Source organism: Orcinus orca, chromosome 20 (genome assembly GCF_937001465.1).
Source record: "Orcinus orca chromosome 20, mOrcOrc1.1, whole genome shotgun sequence".
In the NCBI taxonomy this organism is placed as follows: Eukaryota; Metazoa; Chordata; class Mammalia; order Artiodactyla; family Delphinidae; genus Orcinus; species Orcinus orca.
In genome coordinates, this window is record NC_064578.1 from 48,096,946 (window position 1) to 48,114,014 (window position 17,069).

Sequence of the window (17,069 nt, forward strand, 5' to 3'; positions counted from 1 at the left end):
CATCCTTAGGTGTTTTCCGAAAGTCACCTCCTAAGCATAACCTCAGGTGTGGTTGAGAGGGGTTTGTTATGAGTATCAAGACACCTTTATCACTCTCATCACTTAGGAAATTTCCAAGGGCTTTAGGAGCTCTGTGCCAGAAACCAGGATGAAGACCAAATATGTTTCTTATTATAAATCACAATATCACAGCATCTATGACTGAATCTTGCCTGAATTAATTACCATTATAAAGGTTGCCAAATGGTGATGTTTTGATTCCATCATTCCTTCCACATCATTCATTAAGTTTTTACTCTAAGAATGCGCTCTCTTTTTATTTATTTTCATTGATTTTCTATCAGTATGTAGTCACGGATTCTTGTTTTATTCAATGGGTTATAATCCTTTACTATTATTATTTAATCTGAGCTTCAACTTGTTCCAGATTTGGTCATAGGAAGCCTCTTTAAGATGTCTTCCTGTGTCTCTCTGACACACCCGCATCATTCTTTGAGTATGTCCTTATTTCTAACTCACTTCTGTTTTAAAGATGGGGAAACTGAGGCACAGAGAAGTTGAATAACTTGCCCAAGTTATCCTGATGATAGCTGGCAGGACCAAGATTTGAATGCAAGCAGTGTGTTCCAGAATCCAAGCTCTTAACCACTCAACCATGTTGCCTCCATGACTTTTTTTTTTTTTTGGCTGTGCCGTGTGGCTTGTGAGATCCTAGTTCCCCGATCAGTAATCGAACCTGGGCACTCGGCAGTGAGAGCACAGAGCCCTAACCACTGGACCACCAGGGAATACCCTTATATATATATATTTTTTATGTATAATATATTTTTTATTTATTTATATATATAATATATATACACACACACGTTTGGATTTATTCTGGCATTCTTTTTCTTAAATTGAAGCATAGTTGATTTACAGTGTTGTGATGGCTTCAGGTGTGCAGCAAAGTGATTCAGATACACACGTATATATATTCTTTTTCAGATAAACCATGACTTCTTGTTCAAAGCCATCTCCCCATCACTCAGCATGATGCCTGACCCATAGTTAAGTATTAAATGAAAATGTGTTGAACAAATGAATAAATGAATGAATTTTCTGTCATATCACTCAGCTCCTTCCAACTTCCGACCTTAAATTCCACTCTTCATCATTGTAATCACACCTTTTGCCATATACTCTCAAGTCCCTGGCTTTGTCCTATTAGAAAGGCAATCTGCCAGTGTCCAACTTTCTACCCACTCAATGCTTGTACCAGAGTGATGTAAGTGACCAGAGCTGGTGTCAACCAAAAAAAAAAGAATGCAGGAGGCTGCAAATAAGAAAAGAGTTTATTGGGGGTCTTAAGAATGGCAATTTGGGAGACACAGGTTCAGGTAACCCCAAAAGAGTGTTCCAAGGAAGAGAAAAAGTCAGGGGCTCATAAAGATAAAAAGCCACGAGGCTGTTGAAAGTTGCCTGGTGAGGGACTTCCCTGGTGGCGCAGTGGTTAAGAACCCACCTGCCAATGCAAGGGACACGGGTTCGAGCCCTGGTCCGGGAAGATCCCACATGCTGCGGAGCAACTAAGCCCCTGCGCCACTACTGAGACTGAGCTCTGGAGCCCGTTAGCCACAACTACTGAGCCCGCACACCTAGAGCCCCTGTTCCGCAACAAGAGAAGCCACCACAAGTAGAAGCCCACGCACCGCAAGAAGAGCAGCCCCCGCTTGCCACAACTAGAGAAAGCCCGTGCGCAGCCAAAAGGAAATAAATTAATTAATTAATTTAAAAAAAAAGTTGCCTGGTGAGAATTGTGATGGACTCTAATGAGAGTCAGAAAATATTTGTCCTTAAGGAATCACAAGGTGTTTTAGGGCAGGAGTCCAATAAGTAGATAGACTGCCACGAGTCATTTTAGGGTAGGGTCTGATAAGTATCTTGAGTTTCTGGCAGGTGATCTGATCAAAAGATCAGATTTCACCCAGGCTGAGATGTGCACAAGTCACACTTCCTTAACGTCCTCCTGGCTCCAGAGAGCTCTCTTAGCAATACCAACTCCATTTTGATTTCCCTCTGACACTGGAGGAAAATCACACAACCCTGATGAAAAGTCTGACTTTAAATTTGTGGTATATAACCTCCAGTGAGCCCTTAATTCTGCCTAGAAACCAGCCTAGACTTTTTGGGTCCATATACTTGCCTGCTTTCCTATTTCATCCCTTCTCAATGCTCCACAAAGCTCCTCCCATTATCCCACTGGATACCACACTAGTGAAAAATTACTCTGAATGATTAGGGACTTCCCTGGTGGTCCAGTGGTTAAGACTCCGTGCTTCCACTGCAGGGGGCGTGAGTTCCATCCCTGGTCAGGGAACTAAGTTCCCGCAGGCCATGGAGCACGGCCAAAATAAAAAAAAGACAAAACAAAAAAGATTAGACTTCAGGGAAATGCATATTAAAACCACAATTAGGTACCACAACACACCTACCAGAATGGATAAAATTTAAAAGACCTATTGGGACTTCCCTGCTGGCACAGTGGTTAAGAATTTGCCTGCCAATGCAGGGGACACGGGTTTGAGCCCTGGTCCGGGAAGATCCCACATGCCGAGGAGCAACTAAGCCCGTGCGCCACAACTGCTGAGCCTGCGCTCTAGAGCCCGTGAGCCACAACTACTGAGACCACGTGCCACAACTACTGAAGCCCACATGCCTAGAGCCCGTGCTCCACAACAAGAGAAGCCACTGCAATGTGAAGCCCGTGCATCACAAGGAAGAGTAGCCCCCACTCGCCACAACTAGAGAAAGCCCGCGCGCAGCAACGAAGACCCAATGCAGCCAAAAATAAATAAATTAATTTTTAAAATTCTAATAAATAAGTACAACTTTAAAAAAAAAAGACCTACTGACAACACAATATGTTGATGACAACACAGAGTAACAGGAATTCTAATTTTAGTAAAATAGTGTAGGACAGTGAAATAGGATAACCAATTTTGAAAAGGGTCTGCTAGTTTCTTATTAAACTAAATATTCCCCCATTCTTTGACACAGTAATTCCACTCCTAGTGTTTATGCAATGAAAGCCTATGTTCATAAAAACAAGTATACAAGAATAGTCATACCAGCTTTATTCATGATAGCCCCAAACTGGAAACAGGTGTCCATCAATAGAGGAATGAATGAACAAACTGGGATAATACCACATTCCAGGACTTCCCTGGTGGTGCAGTGGTAAAGAACCCACCTGCCAATGCAGGGGACACGGGTTTGAGCCCTGGTCCAGGAAGATCCCACATGCCACGGAGCAACTAAGCTTGTGCGCCACAGCTACTGAGCCTGCGCTCTAGAGCCCGCGAGCCACAACTACTGAAGCCCACGAGCCACAACTACTGAAGCCCGCGCCTAGAGTCCGTGCTCCACAACAAGAGAAGCCACCGCAATGAGAACCCCGTGCACCGCAACAAAGAGTAGCCCCTGCACACAACAACCAGAGAAGGCCCGCACGCACCAACAAAGACCCAACGCAGCCAAAATTAATTAATAAATACATAAATAAGTTTATCAAAAAAACCCACCGCATTCTGTTGAGTGAAAGAAGCCTTACACAAAAGAGTACAGTATACAGTATATTTCCATTTATACAAAGTTCTAAAGCTTTAGATATTGAGCACTTGAGACGTGACTAGTGTGAATTGAAATGTAATATAAGCATAAAATACACATGGGACTCCAAAGACTTAGTACAACTCCCCCCAAAATATCTCACGAATAACGCTTTCATACTGACTATAAATTTAAATAATACTTGCATTAAAATATATTATTAAAATTCATTGCTTCTTCTCTTTTTACCTGTTTGATGTGAACACTAAAAAATTTTTAATTACATATGTAATTTAAATGTTTTGCAATATACTTCTGTTAGGCCATGATGATCTAAAACTTAGAAATAAAATAAAAGGGGAACCACATATAACAGACCCACTCAGGGATTATCTGATTCTCTGGGGGTAACAGGAATATGTCTTACTATTTATTATTGATTAGGGCCCAAACTCTATAAAGTTTAGATATTAACTTCGCAAATGATAAGAAGATTGGTAAGTTGCAAATGGTTTTTGTCTGGTAAAGAGGCAAATGCTTTCTGATGGAATGATTTCTGCCCAGTAAACAGTGAAGCCCCAGAAATTAAGGTTTTATCACCCTGTAAGACCAGAATTCATTTTGAATCTCAGTTTTCAATCTTATTTCAGCATTCTTGCTTTCGATGACTAAATATACTTCATCTCATCTACAAGCTTTTGAATTAACTGTACTATCTTGCTGGTTCCCTATATTCTGAGCACTTACTATATGCCAGGCACTGTACTTGACTTACATGAACAAGTTCAAGTCTCAGAAGAGTCCTAAAGGCAGGAACTATTATCCCCATTTAAGAGATAAGGAAACTGGGACTTCGAGAGAATTTCCCAGCTCAGTTTCACTCAGAATAAAACAAGGTATAGAGTAGTTACACAGCTGAGATTTAAACATGTCTGACACAAGTCTGGCCTCTCAGTCTCTATTCTACACTGTGTCTTTGTTATGAGGGAAACTGTGCCCCCCTCAAAAGAGGTATGTTAAAGTCCCAACCCCCCAGGACCTATGAATGTGACCTTATTTGGCAATAAGGTCTTTGCATATTTTATCAAGTTAAGATGACTAATATCTAATATGACCTCAGAAAAAGAGGGAAATTTGGACACAGACAGGGAGAGCTCCCATGTGGAGAAGAAGGCAGAGACTGGAGATTGAAGAAGCAGCCAAGGAACGCCCGGGGCTACCAGAAGCTGGAAGCGGCAAGACAGGGTTCTCCCCTAGAGGCTTTGAAGGGAGTATGGCCCTACCAACACCTTGATTTCGGACTTCCGGCCTCCCAAACGATGAGTCAATAAATTTCTGACGTCTTAAGCCACCCAGTTTGTGATACTTTGCTACCGCAGCCCGAGGAAACTAACCTAGTCTCTGAAATGGACAACATTAGGCGGCTACATGGATGTGGAGGTGAGAGGGGTACCACCAGCAATATGGGACCCACACCTGGAAGGCATCTTTCCTCCGTCCCTCATCTGTGCTCGCAAAATGCCCTACCCCAACTCACAGGGCGCCGTGTCAGGACAGACTGTGTCGGGGCCTTCACAACACACCGGGGGCTTTCAGAGGTAAAAGCCTTTGTAATGGGCAGAAGGGATTACTGGGTGTCCTGTCTCGCACACCCTTCTGGGTTAGCTCCACCTTTCACTGTCTTAAACTATGATAGTAATACTAAACCGATGGTAAACTGAGAGCAATGCAAAAGATTCCTGCCTGGCGGAATACAGTTGATTATTTTCCTGTGGTTATTGACCAGTTCAACAGCCACTCATAAATTTATTTCAGCATTCCCGAGCTCCTACCTGTGTGTGTTCTTGGAATTCTCCTTTGAACTGGCTGTAACATTGTATGGGTCCCCTCATTCATAAATGAGTGAAATGAAATCTTTGACACGTGTTCATCTTGTATCTGTATAAGAGCTGATTTTCCTTTCCAAAAAAATATCATCCTTCCTCACCTGCTTCCCCACTTTGGCACCTCCTCCAAAGATGAGAAAACACCCGCACGGAGTGACAGGTGATAAAAGGAGGATTTCCAGCCTCAACACCCTCAGAAACCCCGGAGTCCTCTGACCTACGCCACCAAGATGGCAAAAAACAGACTCGGAGTTACCTCTGAAGAGTGTTAACACGCTGGTTAGCAGGTCCTGCTTGTCAAAGCAAAAACTGCACGGGACAAGTTGGACAGGCAAGAAGTCTTCATTCAAAGTGTTCCAAAAAGAGACAGAGGCCAGAACTCAGTCTGAACTCAATGCAGCTGAAACACAAGGCAGTTGGGTTTTTAAGAACTGGGGTGGGGGGCTTCCCTGGTGGCGCAATGGTTAAGAGTTCGCCTGCCAATACAGGGGACACGGGTTTGAGCCCTGGTCTGGGAGGATCCCATATAACGCAGAGCAGCTAAGCCCATGCGCCACGGCTGCTGAGCCTGCGCTCTGGAGCCTGTGAGCCACAGCTGCTGAGCCTGCGTGCCACAGCTACTGACACCCGTGCACCTAGAGCCCGTGCTCCGCAGCAAGAGAAGCCACCATAATGAGAAGCCCGCACACCGCAATGAAGAGTAGCCCCCGCTCACAACAACGAGAAAGCCCATGCACAGCAACGAAGACCCAACGCAGCCAAAAATAAATAAATAAAATAAATAAATTTTTTTAAAAAAAGAACTGGGGTGGGGGTTGAGGGGGTAGTAGGTCATGTTTGCGAATTGGCTTCACCTGAAGGAAAAGGAAACTTTCCTGCATCTTCCGGACAAGGGGTAGTTTCACAACTTGGAGAAAGGTCCCCATTGAAGTCAGGCTTCTAGGGAAACCGGGAGATAGAGGTGCTATCTCCTTTGATGTTTATATTTCAAAGAGATAGCTCCCAGGTCCTTGTGAAACACATTTCCTGGCTTGTAAAACTGGCAAGAGGCTTTTAAACAGATTTATATACATCTCAAAAGAGCAGAGAAAGAATTTACAATGACAAGTTTTCTAAAGTAAATGCTCTAAGAAACAGGAGGTCCGGGGCATCTGTGGTTAGGTCATCTGGATTCTGTCAGGGACCAGGGTGAGAGGGAGGACAGTACTTTAGAGGCAGGAACAAGTCTATCTAAAGTTTAGTTAAGCTGAGGGGAAAGTTACAGCCCTCTTGTTCATGCTCTATAAGGCCGGTCTGCCTGGGTTCCAATTTGGACTCGTTGCTTATTAGCTGGGTGACCCGAGGCAAGTTACTCAACCTCTCTGGGCCTGCTTTTGTCATCTTTATAAAAAGCGGATGATTAATACTTAACTCATAGGATGGTTGTGTAGATTAAATATGTTAATCCAAGTACAGCATTTAAACCAGTATCTGGCACATAATAAATTTATACTTGCTGTGGGTTAAATTACTTTACCATTCTGAGCCTGCGTTTTCCCAATCATCCCATCTGAGAATTTAAATGGAAAATTAAGTGAAATGATGGGTGCAAACAACCTTAGCCCAAGCCGGTCATCTGGTAAGACTCTTTTAAATGATTAACATTCCCATAACTATAGTTACTATTACTGATACTGATATTGTTTGTTGCTCAGGCTCTTATTCCCTATTTTGTTACTATAATCACTATTTACTGTTATTTTATTATTAACTCACACTACTCCCTACTATGAATGGTAATATCAGCAGTATTACTTTTTTTTTTTTTTTTTTGGCCGTGCCACGTGGCTTCCAGGATTGTATTTTCTGGACCAGGGATTGAACCCAGGCCACAGCAGTGAAAGCAGGGAGTCCTAACCACTGGACCACCAGCGAATTCCCAGTATTACTATTATCTCACCATTCTGCACACCTGGTTCCCCTCCATCAAGCAGTCCCGAAGCCTGCCAGGGTCTTCCTAAGCCAGGCTTTTCCTCCCTGGGCGCCCAAGCTTTCATCTGATTGGAGGAGATGGTGGTGGGACTCAGGCCCGAAGTCCCCAAGAGGAAGCAAAAGTGGACAGCGGCACCCACAAGCCCTCTGGACAGGTGGGATGCCGGGGCCAGGCCACTGAATGATTCTTTTTTTTTTTTTTTAATCATTAAGCTAGGCTATTTTTTTATATACAATTTTTAAAGGTTACTTTCCATTTACAGTTACTAAAAAAATATTGGCTATATTCCCCGTGTTGTACAATGATTCTTAAGAAACCAGATTGATGAGGGGCTTCCCTTGTGGCTCAGTGGTTAAGAATCCGCCTGCCAATGCAGGGGACATGGGTTCCAGCCCTGGTCTGGGAAGATGCCACATGCCACAGAGCAACTAAGCCCGTGTGCCACAACGACTGAGCCTGCGCTCTAGAGCCTGTGAGCCACAACTACTGAGCCCACGTGCCACAACTACTCAAGCCCGCGCACCTAGAGCCCGTGCTCCGCAACAAGAGAAGCCACCGCAGTAAGAAGCCCGTGCACCGCAGCGAAGAGTAGCCTCCGTTCGCCACAAGAGAAAGCCCACGCGCAGCAACGAAGACCCAACACAGCCAAAAATAAATAAAAATAAATAAACACATTTATTTAAAAGAAAAAAAAACCGACGGCAAAGTTGGTGGGGCCTGAGGACCGTGTACAAACCTGTGAAACAAAGCTCCCCTCTGCTCCCAAACATTGCTAAGAGTACCATTCACCCCTTCATACTTCTCAATGGTCTCACCTGGTCTCCCCCTCACCAGTGGGATCACCCATAAGCGCGGCTAAACCTCAGGAGGTGAAAAGTGTTCAAAACCAACGTCCCCCGGGGCTGCGACTCCGGATCTCAGTTTTTCCATTTCAGTCTTGGCATTCCCACCCTAGCTCAGCTTCAGGAGGTAGAAATATCTCAGGTAGGTTATACTGAGGTAGGTCAGCAATGAGGTAGAAATAACTCCTTTAAAACACTATACAAAGTAATTAAACTTTTATTGAAGCCTTATGTGCCAGACATTGACCACACTGAGGCGTAAGGCACGGTCCCTGCCCTTGAGGAGCTCACAGTCTATAAAAGAAGACAAAGAAGATGCCAAAAAATGATTCCCACAAAGATTCAGGGGCAGGAGGCAGAGCCCTCAGACCCCATCTCTCCTATTCCAGGTTGACTGTGAGAAAGCGAATACGAAGCTTATCACTGTCTCTCCCACCTTCCCTGGGACAGCTCTGACTTCCCTCTGACCTAGGCACCAGGAGAAGACCAGGGAGAGACAAAGATGAGGGGGATACAGTTGCTGCCCTCAAAAAGCTGGAACACCCTGGCAGGATATATACAATGGTAACTTTCTGTCCCAAAGCCGCAAACCAGTGCAGCAAAAGCTAGGGAGAACAGGGGCTGGGCCAGCCCAGTCCAGTTGTGGAAGAGGGAGTAATGGGAAGGGAGGGTACCCATGGCCAAGGAAGTAGGGCAAGAGGTAGAGAAGTTCATAGTAAGGTGACAGTAGCCACAGCCAACAGAAGAGCCACCCACCCCACTGAAGGAGCTGCAGAGCCTTTATTAGGGGGCCCATCTTTTATGGGGTACTGCCCAATATTTCTACGGTCTTGGTGGCCACTAGTACCTCCAGCCGAGGTAGATTCCTCCACCTGGGAGGTCTCAGGTTCGACCTCTTTTGGAGAAGTCTGGCTGGCTGGGGCTGGGGTGGGTTTGGTGGTGGAAGTGGAGGACGGGGCTGGGGTGGGTTTGGTGGTGGAAGTGGAGGCCAGGGTTGGGGCAGAAGTACTGACAGAGTTGTTTGCAGCCAGAGTGGTGGACGGAGGACGGGGCAGCAGGACAAGGGGCGGGAATTGAGAGGAGAAATAGGTCTTGTTGCGGAGGTCCGAGTTACAGCGGGACCCCTGGCAGCAGGAGCCGCTGAGCGTGAACCCTGGGCCTGTCGCTGAATCCCGGGTGCAGGACTCATCCTGGACGCAGCCCCGGACAGGCAAGGATACAGTCACATTAGCTGCAGGAGGGAGACACAGGTAGGTCCGTGGTTGGAGGGAGGGGTTAGGCACAGCCAGAATGAAACTTAGGGGCAAGACAAGAGCAAGAAGACCCAAAACAGGGGACAGAAGAACTCTGCATCCATTAAACCCAAAGTCTCAATTAGGGCCCCACTTTGAGAAACACTGTCCCACTGTCTTTGGCACACGGTGGACCACATTTCCCATAGTACTTTGAGAGGAAAAATGTGTAGAATGAACTACAAGTCCCACAATGCCTTGGAAGAAAGGTTTGAACTGGGATACAACACCTCTCACACGAGGAAAGAGCAGAAGACCATTGCCTCCCTCTCTCTCCCCCCACCCCTCACACCACCCCCACCAAAATTCAGTCTTAGAGTCAGAATTACATTTGCCATAATACACCTGGCAGAGGATGGAATTTGAAGAACATCTCCCATGGTTCCCTGAAGCAGAGGCCAGGAGGCTGAACTACATCTCTCCTAATACTTTGGGACAAGTGGGGACACTAACCCTTCAGTTTTAAGGAGTCAGAACTACACTACCCACGATGCCTGGGCAGAAGCTTGGAGGCTTAAATACATTTCCCATTGTACATCCTCCCATTCTGCACCTGGCAGGCCTCTATGAAAATTGTATTTCCCCAAAAACTCTAGGACAAAAGCATTCCTATTCCCGTGCTATACTGGGAATAGGACTGCATTTCTCAAGATGCTCTAGGACAAGCCACGAACTTAGGCCTTCAGTTCCCAGAATGCGCTGAGGTGGGGGAACCCTTTGGGTAAAGGTCTACCTACCACCCATGAGGCCTCAGAAAGGCTACCACAACCTGTGAAGGCCCGGTGCTTCGAGCTCACCCACCTGCCGTCAAGGTGACGTTGCCGTCGAAACAGCCCTTGTACAAGTGGTCGCTGGCGTTGTAGCACCTCACGACGGGCGGCGCCGTACCCTGGCACTCCTTGCGGCTCAGCCCCACGCAGCTGTAGCACTCGACCCCATTAGGCTCGTAGTCACTCTCATTGCCTGCGAGAGGGGCGGGGAGGAAGGAAGGGGTCGAGAGGGTTCAGGAAGCACAGCCCTGCTCCGCGTCCCTCCAGACCACGTCTCCGCCCCTCGACGGACACTCAGCTCAGCCTATAATCCCGCCCCAGGGTGTGGCCCCGCCCCCAGCCCCTACGGAGTTCTCCCGCCTTCCCCTTGCGACCGCCCCTAGCCGCTCAGCCCAGACATGGCTCCGTCCCTGAGCTTACGGCCCTGCCCCCACCGACCTGCGGGGATGAGTGCTCGCGAGGTGAGGTTGAGCTTCGCGTTGCAGCGGTCCTGGGAGCACTGATGCAGCTGGACGAAAGCCAGAATCCCGTAAAGGTCCAGTCCGCGATCATTCTTGCCCGGGAGTCCCGAACCGCAGCCCCGCACTGCCACCGAGAATTGCCCGTGGACTGCGGAGAGGGGAGGGGGCGGGGTCAGAGGGGCGGGGCCTGGAATAGACCGGCACCAGAGAATAGGCCAGGGTGGGAGGGCGAGGGCCTCAGAAAGAGCCGATCCGAGGGGAAAGAACAACAGACCGAGGGGCGGAACCTGAAAGAGAGGAGTCTGAGGGGACAGACAGGCTGATAGACACTGGACACAATCGACGCGGGAGGGCCAAGAGTGGAGCTAAGACGGAGCACGACCATAGGGAGTCGGAACCGCAGGAAGCAGCATCAGAAGGAGCTGAGACCGACAAAAAAGTCACAGGATCAGAGACGGATGGGGCCTCCTAGGAGCCGTGGCCGCAGACAGGGGCGGGTCAGAGGGGCGGAGCCTCAGCCTAGGGATTTTAGGAGAAGACCTCTAGAGGGATCTCCAAGGGCCCCATTGGATGGGGGAGGCTGGGGTGGAGAGGATTCTGGCAGGGACAGAAGTGGGTAGGGAGATCTCAGTGGTCCAGGGCAAATGGATAGGGTGTGCCCTTGAAGGAGACGAGGTCCCAGATCAGGGTTCTCCCAGTTCACGCCACCCATGCGCAACTCTCCGTCCTCATCCCTCTAAGCCCTAATGGCGTGGTTGTGTTGAAGGGCCCACGCCAGGCTGAAAGGGAAGGATGGGGCTGCGTTCAAAGGGGTGTGGCCAAATTCAGAGGGAGAGGCGGGACCATAAGGAGGAGGGGCCCAGATGGAGGAGCGTAAAGGAGTACGCAAGGACCCGGAGGCCCCACTCACTAGACTCCACCGCCCCTACGGCCTCTGTGCAGACGTCCATGCCTGGCGCGCACTTCACCGTCTTAGTCTTCTGCGGAGAGCATCCGTCATCGGCTTTCTGCACGCAGCTGTAACACTCCAGGGCCTGCGCTCCTGGGGGTACAGAGGCAGGTAGAACTGAGCTATCCCTACTGAAGCCTCCTCCCCCAAAGGACAAATAGTCGTTCCCACTCCCTCTGTCCCTGTGCAATCCTATTGCACACCCTTTTCCAGGGCGGGATAAGGAAAACCTAGCCGCAAGTCTGAGGCCAGGAGATACACTGTGACCCTTTACGTCAAACGTCCTATGCCTGCAGTGGGAGCATCTTTCCCACAGCCCTTTATGCCCAAGGTGGGGGATCCCTGCCATAGACGGGGGTGAGGGGACTTCTTCCTACAGTTCTCCACTCAGGATGGGAGAATTTTACCCACAGTCAAGTCAGCTCGGTGAGGGATCCCTTCCCACAGCCCCCGTCTGCTTAGGATGGAAGAAATTTTCCCACAGCCCCCTCTGCCCAGGGTAGGGAACCTTCCCGCAGCCCACCCCCTCCCCCGACCCCTCTGCCCAGGATGGGAGATCCTTCCCACAAGCCCGCTCTGTATGGGGTGGGGGAACCCTCCCTAGAGCTCCCACTCTATCCCCTCCGCCCCCTTCCGGCAGCAGACTCACCTTCTAGAAGCAGCAGCGGAGGCAGCAGCAGCAGCCAGCCCGTTGTCCAGATCGCTACCCGGGAGCCTGCTTTCCTGGCGGGGTCCATGGTTCCGTCCTGCTCTCTCGGCTTCCACTCTAGCTGTGCCGCCTCCCAACCCGGGTCCTCTTACGTGAGCCCAGGATGAGTAACCTCGCCCCAGGCAACCCTGGCCTTGCCCAACCAGGCCAAATCAGCCTCAGCTGTGGGGCGCGACACCCGCCCCTGGATGCGTCACCCACCACTGCCAAGGAGTGAAAGGGCGGGAGTCAAGGTTCCCTGGCAGTTCCCAGGAGAAAGTATGTGTGTTTGTGGCGGTGGGGAGAGGATATAAGGCTCACACAGAGGGTCTACTCAACATTCAACACTCAGTAAATGCTGAATGAGTTCAGGCTTTGGGCCGGGTGATGCTGGAGACTAAACAGAACCAGTGCTGGTCTTCACAGAGCTCACAGTCTGATGGGGGAGACACATATTAATCCAATAATCATACAAATTGTTATTTACAGCGAGGACAATGAAGGAAGAAGTGTAGGGAGCTACAAGGAGGTGTGGCGTCTAAAAGTGGGGGCTGGTCAATGAAGCGTCCCTGAGGATGTAAATCATCCAGGTGCCTTACGATCTTAAAGACTTGGAGGTTTAGCCAGTGAAGCAGGTCGGGATGGGGGCAGAGCACATTGCAAAGCAGAGGGGTCAGCATGTGCAAAGACCTCGGCTGGAAGCAGCATGGACCCTTCGAACACAGAGACGAGAGCAGTGTACCTGGAGCTCCTGTACCTGGAGCTCAGGAGTGAGGGGGAAACTGAGGCAAAAGAGGCCATTCCAGGCCCTGAGGAGAGGTTTGAATTAATTCTGAGAAAGATGGAGAATGTTTCACGGGGTCTAAATCAGCTCCGAGACACAATCAGATTTGCTTTTTAAACTATCAATCTGGCAAACGATGCAAAAACTTATGAAGAAATGAATTCACTAATCCCAGGGAATTATGCAGCAATGAAAACGGGCCAACTACTGGCCTGGGTGCCAACGTGAGTCTCAAAAACTTTATGTTGGGAGTTCCCTGACAGTCCAGTGGTTAGGACTTTGCCTTCCAATGCAGGGGGTTCAGGTTCAATCCCTGGTTGGGGAGCTAAGATCCCACATGCCTCGCGGCTAAAAAACAAACAAACAAACAAACAAAAAACAGAAGCAATACTGTAACAAATTCAATAAAGACTTTAAAAATGATCCACATCAAAAAAAAATCTTAAAAAAACCCCCAACTTTATGTTGAGCTCAAAAAGCCTTAAACAAGTAGAAGATACCATGTGATTCCATTTCTATGAAGTTCTAGAACAGGCAAAGCTAATCAGTGGTGATAGAAATCAAAATAGGGGTTACTTTGGGGAGGGCATTGCCCCAAAGGAGTAATAGTAAGGAACCCCTACTATCTTCATCTGGGTGGTAGTTACACATGTAACTGCAAACATGTTAAGAATCGACGAGCTGTACGCTGTACATTTTACATTTATGCACTTCACTGAAGGTACACTATTCTTACCAAAAGAAAAGGGTGGGGGAGGAGTGCCATTGTGGCCTCAGTAAAAAAGGAAAAGAGTAGAAGGGGCAAGAGAAGGCCAGGAGACCGGGGAGGGAGCAGGGCAGTCTCCCAGGAAAGGGAACAAGAGCCTCTGATGGCTGGGAGTTGGCTGGCGGCTCACAGCGATGTCTGGGTGCTCTGTTACACCCCTGCACCAACACATATGCGGCCACAGTGACCACGATGGAGTGAGACACAATCAGGACCACTGCCTTCTGTGTCTGAACACAGGAAAAAACAAGAACACTGTGCAAACCACAGAATGACTAAGCAACCACATATATAAGCTAATAGAAGTGATTGCTTGTATTGGGTTGGCCGAAAAGTTCGTCTGGGTTCTCTGTAAGAGGTTACAAAAATCCGAATGAACTTTTTGGCCAACCCAATGTTATGTATTATTTATATTATATTATTATTTAAACTACAGCTTTAGCCTTGCTTTGTTTCTCCTGACTCACAGATAAGATTTACCTATGGCAGGAAAAATAGCAGCTGTGTTCATAAAGGTTTTATCTGTTCTCCGGACCCCATGGGGCACCCCCATCGCCAATAATGACTAGCACCTCAGTCACCTAGGTTGGGTTGCTTGTCATCATGCTGAAGCTCAGAGAGAGAAAGTGAGTGGCTGTGAAGTCATTCAACACTTCCCCCTACCTCCCTGCCTCCCAGCCTTGGAATCCCAGCCTCACTTATGGTTTGCTGTGTGACCCACTAAGTGTCTTCACCTCTCTGAGCCTCTGAGGTGTCTGTTTTATAATAAAGGGAGGAGAGTCTTTCATGGTGGAGTGAGGCAGTGGACAAAGTATTAAGTCTGGAGTCAGACAGACTGAAATTTTACTCCTGCCTCTGCCATCCTCTTGCTGTGTGACCTCAAGCAACTCCATCTCCCTCTCTGAACTTCAGCTGCCTCCTTTGCCAAACAGGTCTGAAACCCCCTGTCTCCAGAGGGATGGAGTGAGGCAGGGCTACAATTCTATTATTATTGTGCACTCAGGAGGCCCTTCAGGTCCCAGCCGTGTGGGAGAGTTTCAGGGAGGAACCCCAACTGGCCAGACCAGAAGATCTGGTGTCTTGGGAGGGAGTGGGACCCAGGGTGGAGAGTCTCCTCTTGCTCAGGCCTGCCGAATCCCGGGTGCTGACACCAACCGCCGCCCCCCCACCCCAAACCTGGCCCAGGACCAAAGAGCAGAGGGAGGTTTAAATACCGGACCTCTACTTAAACCTACTCTGTGACTCTCCCCAGCTCCCCTCCACAGGGGTCACTGCAAAGAGGTTTAGAATTGGTTCCCCAGAGAGATGAACAGAGGAGTCAGTGTGGAGGCACCTGGTTCCCAGCCCTGGAGTTCATGCCAGGGCCTCAGACAAGCCTGGGGCCATTTCCACTATGGGTTTCGTGTCCCCTGGGGAAGGGCAGGCTCTGAGCCCAGTGATGTTCCCAGCCTGCCTCAGACCCACTCCTTCTGGGATGTGATGTCTGGGATGCGTCAGAGAAGGGATGGGGTCAGGGCCCGGGCTGGCTACATAATTTGCGGGGCTCAGTGCAAAATGAAAATATGGAGACCTGGTTCAAAAGGCAGGAAGGAGTGTCATGAAATGTACTAAAGGAGAAATGCTCTTTTCCTTTCTTCCTGCATCTCTCTTGACCCCATACGGTGTCTAATGTCATGTTCCCCCAGGCACAGGGATACTGGTGGGGCGAGCACAGACTCTTACAGGTGTCTAGAGACCCTGCCCCACAACTAAAGCAAACTGGTTGCTGGGTTCCCCTTCCAGCAGCCGCCCGCCACCGTGCCCCACCTGAGATGCCAAGAGGCACAAGTGCCTGGATTTCCCGTGAGCACTCAGGCCCTTGTCGGGGCTGGAGGATGGCGGAAGTCACAGGGCAGAGGCAGGGAGGGGAAGGCAGACAGAACCTATTCCGGGGAGGTGGGAGATGGCAGGTGTGGGACCTCATTTGAGCTGAGGCTCCAGTCCCCCCAGCTCAAGCTCCACACCCTTCAGACTTCACTTACAAAACACAAATTCAAATACAAAATTAAGAATTTCCGGATGGCAATCACAGATGATTAAAGCCGAGAGGGCTCTTCTGAACATGGGACCTGTCAACTGCACTAGTCACATGCCCGTGAAGCTGGCCCCAGTAAGGGGACAGTTTGCAGAGGGGCTAAGGGATGAAATGATCCAAGAATCTAGATGCCTCACACCTGGAGGTAGAGGCCAAGGAACACCTCGGGTCCCCAAGGGCCTGGGGGTTGGAGTGTTTGCATTCCGGGGTTTCAGGAGCACATCTGGATCCTTAAGGAATCCTGGGATGGGACACCCAGGTCCTGAAGAGATGGGAACCAGAGGGACTGGATGCCTAGTTCCAGAGAGGTTTAAGGGAGGAAATGACCTGTACCACACAGTGACAGCCTAGAGTGGTCAGGGAGTGGTCCTGTAGTCGGGGAGCTCAGGGGACTGCGGAAGCCCACCAGGGATCAGGGAGAGCTTCCTGAAGGAGGAGACACCTTAGGTGAGATGTAAATGATGAAAAGTTCTATGCCTGTCGTTCACCATCGCCCCATCCTCAGCGTCTTTCTTATCAATTTATTCCCTCAACACCTAGTTTGCCTACAGGCCATTTGCTGTGTGCCAAGCACTCAGTAGTGATGGAAATAGCCCAACCCCTGCCTCCTGGGGCTCCCGCCCAGCACGGGAAACACACCCATCAAACACACGGATGACCTAGAGTAGTCAAAGCCGTGATGGGGAAGGAGCAGGCAGAGTGATCAAGGCTGGGATGGGAAGCCCAGAGGGAGCATCTGACTCAGCCAGGAGAATCAGGGAAGGCTTCCTGGAGAAGGAAACATCTGAGCTATGACCTAAATGATGAGTAGGGTGGAGTGGGGAAAGGTGACTTAGCAAAGGGAACATTACATAAAGACCCACAGGTGAAAGGATAGCTTTTTTTTTTTTTTTCCACTTTCATGGGATGAAATGTGCCCTCTGGTGCTGGGGACACAGCCATGACCAGGACAGCCCTGGCTCTGCCCTCAGGGAGCTCCCAGTCCGTCAGGACA

General features: G+C 49.1%; 1 protein-coding gene across 1 annotated transcript; it reads right to left on the minus strand.

The window, feature by feature from the left end:
* Positions 1 to 8,492: 8,492 nt before the first annotated feature.
* Positions 8,493 to 12,580, minus strand: LYPD3 (LY6/PLAUR domain containing 3). The gene is made up of 5 exons (XM_004271364.4): positions 12,413 to 12,580; positions 11,725 to 11,856; positions 10,792 to 10,962; positions 10,385 to 10,546; positions 8,493 to 9,522 (listed from the first exon to the last, which is right to left on the minus strand). The coding sequence occupies exons 1-5, from the start codon at positions 12,498 to 12,500 to the stop codon at positions 9,002 to 9,004; spliced, it is 1,074 nt and encodes a 357-aa protein (XP_004271412.1). The 5' UTR covers positions 12,501 to 12,580; the 3' UTR covers positions 8,493 to 9,001.
* Between the last annotated feature and the right edge of the window lie 4,489 nt (positions 12,581 to 17,069).